At 35.5% G+C, this 8485-nt stretch overlaps 1 protein-coding gene across 1 annotated transcript; it reads left to right on the top strand.

Moving 5' to 3' along the window:
- Nucleotides 1-144: 144 nt before the first annotated feature.
- idh3g (isocitrate dehydrogenase 3 (NAD+) gamma) lies at nucleotides 145-8197 on the top strand. The gene is made up of 13 exons (XM_015377881.1): nucleotides 145-255; nucleotides 431-478; nucleotides 678-689; nucleotides 3489-3586; nucleotides 3677-3792; nucleotides 3917-3977; nucleotides 4094-4226; nucleotides 4872-5005; nucleotides 5102-5204; nucleotides 5297-5443; nucleotides 5532-5626; nucleotides 5716-5776; nucleotides 7450-8197. Exons 1-13 carry the CDS (start codon nucleotides 175-177, stop codon nucleotides 7549-7551), a joined length of 1191 nt encoding a protein of 396 aa, XP_015233367.1. The 5' UTR covers nucleotides 145-174; the 3' UTR covers nucleotides 7552-8197.
- The last annotated feature ends 288 nt before the right edge of the window (nucleotides 8198-8485 follow it).

Genomic DNA, 8485 nt, shown 5'->3' with positions numbered 1-8485 from the left:
ACTTTACCCGTTCTTTTACAAACTGTATGGGAAATAATGAAATACATATTTAATATTGTTTATTAAAAAAATAATGGAGTAACGTGTGCTCAAAAAAAAAAAAAAAGAGAAAAGAAAAAAGAACGAAATCACGCGATACTTTGATTCACACGCGACTTCTGCATTGCGAACAAGATGGCTGCCCACAGCGCTGTGCTCTCGGTCTCTAAAGTTGTAAGTCCTCTCTGGGGTCGAAACCTAGCAAATACGGTAAAGGTAAGGTTGAATAAACTTTTTTTCTTGGGTCATTAAATAATGTTGTACAGAGGCTGTATTTTAAGCGTGTTTGTCTCAACCAAAAACAAGGTCAAATTTCCAAAATGTCAGTTCCTACCTGTCATTTTTACGCAGGTCTAGCATAAAATTACGTATTTTATCTTTTTTTTTTTAGGTATTTGGAACAACTTTGGCAAGTCACCGGAATAAATCATTTTATGCTGTGAGTATGTGATTATTGTGTGTTGACGATCTGGCAAAAAATGTGATTACCACATATTAGAAATAAACCACATTGTAATTTATCATATCCTCCTGGATCACGAGAGAGACAGAAATAATATGCTATATTGCTGTAATTTGCATGTTGCAATCAAACTAACCATTGTCCTTCTTTCCTCCCCACCTTCCTTCATCAACAGAGAGACTTAATTGTAAGTAGCAGACTTTTTGGTTTAAAAAAAATGTATTATTTTATTAAATTAAAATTAAATTTAATGTAATAACCTTTTCTGTGTTAACAATAAGCAATTTATCAGCTCAGGATTCAAATTACCAGTTTGTCCTGTTAAACAAAACTCAGAATGTTAAACTTTTTTACCCATTAAATACAAAATTAAGAACTAGGCCACTAGTTTATAATCACATCCACCATCAATGTGTTTGTTTGTCTACTTTTGTGATTTTAATAACAAAATAGATAAATATTGGGGAATATTTTTAATTAGATTTCAAACTGCTACCCATATAAAATATCATACAGCACATTTTTGTTTACTTTTTTATGACACACATTGAAAGAAGGAAAGTATTAATTAATTAATTTAAATATATATATATATTTTTTTACAATTTTGGTATAATTACTCGTCTAAATGGGTTGCTCTGTCAGCTAAAGTTATATTTTAGAGTCTTTATACTCCAGTTAACAGTTATTCGATTATTCAATTATTTGACAGTTATTTTAATAATCCAATTTTTTTTTAGCCCTAGAAGTTGCTTTAATTCTGCTTTATTGATATTAACCTTTCGATGACTGACATTAAATCTTCAGCGCCACTTTTCACAGTTTAAGCCTTTTCACCCTCCTTTGTTGCTGCTATGTGTAAATATTTGTGCTTGGAATAGTTATCTTGGAATGTGGGACACCTCTAATAAAAATGTAATTAAAATCTGTCCATAACCTTTTAGGTTGTCCTGTACACAGGCAGATAAAAACAAACACACACTCTCCTTAAAACATAAAGTCTTTAGTTGAGGTAATTAGGGCTGAGTGATTTTTCTCAAAAATATAAGTACATTGTTGATTGACTTTACTTTTACTGCTGCGTGAAAAAGTACCTCATTGTACTCGCATTGATAGATCTGCACTCTAGCTGCAACTCCCTCTTCCCTCTATGTGGTAGCGAACCCACCTAAAGCCTATTACCACCACCAAAAAGCCTGGAGTGATAAAGTCTCTGTCTTACTCCTGGTAAATGTGTTGTGACAAAATTTGAGTGCCTTGCAATTTGTAAAAATTGTTAAAAATGTGTAAAAATAGTTTTGTTAAATTGCAATTAAATGAGAAAATAAAGTTAATGTTAATGTGCAAGAGGCTTGCATAAGAGTGAAATAAACAGCTGAGACTGGATCAGTGTGCAAAGTTCGAAGCTGAATACTAACAATGCTCCAATATTTTTGAAGTTTGGACGCTGATTGTGTTTTATTACAATGCCTAATGCTACAAAAACAAAATACAGCTCAGAAAATGCTGCACTGGGGATTATTTTAGCTTGAAAAGCAGCAGTTTCACTATTTTTTTTTTTTTTTATAGACTTTTATGCTATTTTAGGTTTATAAATGTTACATTTTGTTATATACCCCGATTCTGGAAAAAAAAAGTGGAAAAATACTTGCTTCATAAAAGTTTTGTAGCCATTAAAATGCTTAAGTGTTATTTTATGGGTTAAATAGTTGAGTAAAAACATTTGGCACAATCTGGCACATTTAGAGAGGTTTGGAAACACTGGTGGCACCAAAAGTTCAAAGCCCCACAGCTCTGGAACTGTTGTAGCTAGAGGTCTGAAATGTTCTTCATTTGTGGTTAACATGATTTAGAACAAATGTAATACAATGAGACATGCCTATCCTCAAGCATGTCTTTATGACTGCTGTTCAAAAAATACCTTTTATTTTCAAGAATAAAAAAAACAACAACGTTGATTCATGTTTGAACTGATGCAATTTATATTAAACTGACATTTTCATTTATATTTTCAGAAACTAGGCGATGTTAGGTTCCGAACGATGTATCACACATGTAATCTGGGCTTACAGTTCCTTAGTTATTTGCTTTTCCATTTGGGTATGCAAAATAGGCGAGGATTACTTCAAATTGGGTGGGTGTTAAGAGGTTTTAAAGACCTTGTATATAAAACAGAATAGAAAACATGTGAAAATAAAGACCTTTTATGATTGCACTGTAATGCCAGAATTAAATTTGGGTCTCATTATTCTTGTGTTTGTGGATTATTTTTTTTGGGTGTGTCTTAAACTTCAGCGTCAGGTCATCATGCAGCTGCCTTCAGAATAGGCCCCTGCTGGCAAAGCAGTATAAAAAACCAACAGAGTGGCTGCTTCTGTATTGTTGCCATCTTAGCAATATATATGTATATGTAAAAAAAACAAACAACAAGCAACAAATCTAATGACTTTTTCCTGTCTTGGAGACTTTAGTGACAACATTTTGAGCACCGATCGATCTGAGTTTACCGTCAAATGAGCTGACCCCCCACCCCAGATTAAAAATTTGAGTGTAAATATAATATTTTGCATATATTTTTCCTTTAAAACTGTGGCAGTGTAATGGAGTAGTGGGTTGCCGTGGTTACAGTGGCCCTAGCAGACTCACAACCAAAGCATCTCAGGGCAAACTGATATTTTTTCATTACTTTTGAGACCTAAGTTCATATTCTTGGTCATGTTTTTAATTTTTCATATTCAGATGGGTGATTAATAAAACATATTTCTGTGTTTGGACAAACTAAAAACACTTTTATTTATATTTTACTCTGTCTTTAAGTGTAAAAGATTAACAAATATAGATTTACTAACATGGGATATCAGTTTAAGGCAAACTTTGCACTTTTAATATAAAATAATTAAAACCATGTGTTCTGCTAATTTTCAACTTATTTAAAATATCCAGCATTTCTGTTTAGCTAATATTGTGTTTTATGGTTTGTTTGCAGCCCCCTCCTGCCAAGTATGGAGGCAGACACACTGTGACCCTCATACCGGGGGACGGGATCGGTCCAGAGCTTCTAAGTCATGTCACAGAGGTTTTCAGGTTAGCTCTCATTGGGGTTAAATGTTAATAGACTCAACTATACAAAGATGATTCCTCCTCTATCCTTATGGTTACTTATCATGCCTGTAGGTATAGCTGTGTTCCTGTAGACTTTGAGGTCGTGAACGTCAATTCTGCACTGGAGACCGAGGATGATATCAACAATGCCATTACTGCGATCCGCCGAAATGGAGTCGCTCTTAAAGGTAAGCTAAACTGCCTCTTTTAGCCACAGTCCGACCATAAAAAGTTTATGCGGGGTAGCTTATCATTTATCCTAAGGCTCTGATACTACAGTCTAACTTTAGTATGACCTAACTCTCCTTGTAGGTAACATAGAAACCAAACATACAATGCCGCCATCTGTGAAATCCAGAAATAATCTGCTACGGTAGGTTGGAAAAAAAAAATTCACCTCTCTTAATAAATACCTTGTTTTGTCTGATGGTTCACCTTAAAAAGGTTACTTGATGCCCTGTGTGTTTGATAATTTCTGTTATGCCACAGGACAAGCTTGGATCTGTACGCCAACGTGATGCACTGCCAGTCCCTCCCTGGAGTCCAAACTCGGCACAAGAACATTGACATCCTGATCATCAGGGAGAACACAGAAGGAGAATACAGCAATCTGGAGCACGAGGTCAGACCGGGAGGCAGATAAATCTGTGCTCTGCATCACATGCCTTTATGTTTTTACATAAATAGTACCATTTATGAGCCTTAAAATGAAGAAACAGCCTGCAGCATAAGATAAGCTCAACCTATTGACCTGCTGATGGAGAGAACCAATGCTGACTTCATTAAACTATCTGAATTGGTGCCGCTGGTCTCAGTCAGCAGTAAATTAGGTTTGTTAGTCAAAGGTAATTAAAATGTGACGAGGAGATGGACTAAAGTATTAGCTTACAGGTAATGAAATTAACTTATATCAGTGTGTGATGTGTTGCCATGAGACAGAGCAGTTTTGTTAGGTTTATGCTGTTGTATCTGAGGCGAGTTAAAGGAAATTATTCATTTTTTTCCCTTCTGCTCTGTTTTCTTTAGTCTGGGTTTTTAACGTAGCTCTAGATTCAGGTGTGAATATACAGTGCTTTGAAAAAATATTCTATTAGGACATTTCTTCATAGCTGTATTGAAAAAGTCATTACCTGACCTTAGTTTATGTATCGATCTCTGTGACTTAGGAGTTTTCAATGAATTTGAGGGATTTTCGTAGATTTTTTTTTTTATTTTAACTCATTTATAGACCTGTTTTAGATGTTTATGATTTCATTTATTGTTTTAGAGCGCATCAGGAGTAGTAGAGAGCCTGAAGATCATCACCAGGTACAATTCCCTCAGGGTTGCAGAGTATGCATTTCAGCTGGCTCGGGAGAAAGGTCGGCGCAGGGTGACTGCAGTGCATAAAGCCAACATCATGTAAGTGACTTTTACTCCAAGAGGCCCAACCTTTTTAATTATTTATTTCCTTTTTGGAGTGGGGAGTATTGAGTGGTGCGTGTTTGTCCACCACAGGAAGCTTGGGGATGGCTTGTTTCTTGAGTGCTGTAGGGAAGTTGCCTCCGGATACCCAGATATCACTTTTGATAGCATGATTGTGGACAACACCACCATGCAGGTGAAAACTTGAATCACTCTAGATTATTTACCGGAGTTAAAGAAAACAAAAAGTGATTTTCTTTTTTCTGCTCTTTTTCTCTGTGTTTTTAGCTTGTGTCCAAACCCCATCAGTTTGATGTGATGGTGATGCCTAATCTGTACGGGAACGTGGTCAGTAATGTTTGTGCTGGCCTGGTGGGGGGGCCTGGACTTGTGCCTGGCGCCAATTATGGTCGGGACTACGCAGTGTTTGAAACTGTAAGAGACTGTTAAGTAGCATTGCACTTATCATTAACAGATTTTTTTTTTTTTTTAATTCAGTCTTTTATTCTTTTCTGGATATTAGGCTACGAGGAACACGGGGAAAAGTATTGCTGGGAAGAACATTGCTAACCCCACCGCTATGCTGCTAGCTAGCTGCATGATGTTGGACCACCTCAAGTAAACCTTTGGTTTTAATGTGTTCCTCCTGTTTGAATTTAAGGACTTTAATACATAAGGCTAATAACCCTTTCTTCTCTTTTCCCCAGGCTTTATAACTACGCTAACTTGATAAGGAATGCAGTCCTCACCACCATGAATGAAACCAGGGTGAGTCCACAAGGGCTGATCATTCTTTCAACTCATCTCTCACTCTATGCTGATGTGAAGTTAGCGGCCCAATGTTATGTAAAACCGGTTTAAGACCCTTTAGGCTGGTCTGGGCAGCTTCCTCGAGAGCAGTACAATTCAATCACACAGACACTTTAATTGTACTCTTATCGGCTTATTCTTTCTAGGAGAAACTAGTTTATACAACCAGTGTTATGCTTTTTTTTTGTATCAAAAGGAGATTTTAGTTTAGAACCAGCTGGGTGGAGATTACCAAAGACCTTCCCTGAACTGATGTGTAATTAAAAGTATAAATATAAATTTGTCATTCAGGACCAAAAAATGAGTATTTTCAATAAACTAGAACAATAAACAAGAATCCACACAGCAGGACCTGAAAACACATCCATCAGTGGCACCATAAATGTGTGCATGCATCATGGTGGCTAAGAGCTACATACAGTTTACAGAGATAGTGTGAGCTTAGGCAACATCGGTTCAGGTAAGACTCTTCATGCGTGTACACAAGAAAACATAAAAAAAAAAAAAGAAAAAAATATATTTTTTTTTCTATTCTGGGAGTGTGGCTTCTATCATAATTTTGAAAAAAGGCCTTGTTTTTGTCCCTGAAAACACTGGATCCTCATGGACGCTATGACAAATGTTTAAAAAAAAATTTTTTTAGTTACAGGTAAAATAATCTCTGTGGACAGGTCCTTTGGTCAAATTTTTATAAACGCCAGACTCATCAGAAACTATGTTAGATAAAATTGAAGCTTTTAATTATTTTACCATACTTGAAATATTGTACAGAATGCCCTTTTATCCTTTAGGGAGTTTTTTTTTTTTTTTAATACACATGTGGCCAATATTCGTGGCTTTATTGTATTTTTTACTGATTTTATCCGCATAGGGTTCAGTACAAAAACAGTTATTTCTTTATGTTTTATATACAAAATACATGACAGAACAGAATTGCCTTTTCTTGCCAGGAGTATTTTTCTTGAAATGTTTTTTTTTTTTGTTTTTTTTTACACAGCAGCTGTGGAGTGGAGTAACATCTTTGATTTTTTTATCAAAAGGGAAACACCTACTCTGCTGAACTAATTCTCTGTTCATGTGATATGTTTTGCTAAGAAAAAAAAAGAAACACAGAATAAAAATACTTGCTATTTTTTTTTTATTAAGTAAAGTAAATTACAATAATACTATTTTAGATTAAAAAATGAATTTGAAATAGTATTATCTCTGCAGCTGTCCCAAGCACTTAAAAAAAGAGAAAGTATAGCAGTAGACCATTGCACTGCTCAGACAGAGGCTGCATATGAGGATGCATGTAGGAGTCAAGCAGTCCTTTTTCTGCAGTAAAGTTTCCTTTGTAAAAGCAGCACCCTGTTCACTATTTTCTATAGAAGATAAACTTGGCAGATCTGCATACTTCTGTGAAATAATTAAGTGACAAAAGCAAAAGGTTTTTAGCTTGGGTTCGGCTTGTATTGGATTTATTATAAGAAACTGAAGTTTTATGCTGTAAAATCACTCAACTTTTCTCCCTTTCTGGAAAAAGAACAGTTCGTTATATCATTTACAAGCCTAAAATGATTTAAATCATGACTGTAAGTAAGTTTTGTATTGTACCATGTATTTTTAACATAATTTTCTTTTTGCTACAGTTGCACACAGCGGATCTGGGGGGTCAGGGCACCACATTAGAGGTGGTCCAGTCCATCATGAGGAATATCCAGAGTAAAGGCCAGCTCACTGCAGAGATGTAAAACAGCTCTGTCCACATTGTTTGAAAGATATGTTGTCATCTGTGTGAATCTGAGCAGGATTGTGTACGCAGACAAAGGCTGCAATTTGGTAAAAGGATGTCCAAACATTTCCGTTCAAATTTCTGACCTGATATCAATAAAAGTGTTCTAGTATCACTCCTGTAGGATAATAAACTCTACTGTAACAATATTCTCTCCTAAAAGCTTTTGTGTTTATATGACCTATCAGTTTTAGAAATGTATCCTTATAAATGACTGATATAGGGGCCGTTTTCACAGTTTGACAGCAACCACATACTGCTGCTTTCCACCCTCTGTTTGCTTATATAGATTATTTATTTTTTATGTTTAGTCTACATAGCAGCTTTTCCAAATCAACTGTATCTTCACTGTTTATGTGAGTTCTTAATCTTGTTGTCATAAATGATTGCCTAGAAACTGAAAGAGTGCTTATCCCAGTATACATAATATCACAAACGACCAAAGTTTAACTGCTGCAAACTCTTGTTTTTTTTTTTTTTACTGATATCTTCACAATATTTACTAAACTGAAATAGAGCATTTTAACAAGCTTAGTGTTTTTCTCAAAAGCAGAGGATCATGGTTATTGTATGATTTGCTATCAATAAAGAAATGTATCAAATGCATATTTTGGGTAATTCAAAACTGATTTCAAATGCTTTATGAATATAACACCTTGAACTTTTTCACACAACATCCTTCTGCTTTTTGTGGATTATGTGGTTTTGCTGGCTCCCCATTGCCAAGACTAACAGCATGTACTGAGAGTCCACAGCTGAGTGCAAAGTAAGCAGGGATCAGTTCTTCCAAGGTTTTGGCTCCAGATCAAAAATAATGGCCTGCTCTGTCCAATTTAGGGAGGAGTTCCTGCCCTTAAGGGAGGAAATGGAGGGGAGATTCACACACTGGCCAC

This window comes from Cyprinodon variegatus, unplaced genomic scaffold (assembly GCF_000732505.1).
Source record: "Cyprinodon variegatus isolate N-32 unplaced genomic scaffold, C_variegatus-1.0 Scaffold161, whole genome shotgun sequence".
In the NCBI taxonomy this organism is placed as follows: Eukaryota; Metazoa; Chordata; class Actinopteri; order Cyprinodontiformes; family Cyprinodontidae; genus Cyprinodon; species Cyprinodon variegatus.
Note: the sequence above shows the minus strand (reverse complement) of the source record. Positions and strands in the feature narration are given on the sequence as shown.

Coding starts and splice junctions, on each gene's coding strand:
- idh3g (XM_015377881.1), top strand. CDS start 175: ATGGCTGCCCACAGCGCTGTGCTCTCGGTCTCTAAAGTTGTAAGTCCT. Junction 256..430: donor ACCTAGCAAATACGGTAAAG/GTAAGGTTGAAT, acceptor TTTTTTTTTTAG/GTATTTGGAACAACTTTGGC. Junction 5,627..5,715: donor ATGATGTTGGACCACCTCAA/GTAAACCTTTGG, acceptor TCTTTTCCCCAG/GCTTTATAACTACGCTAACT.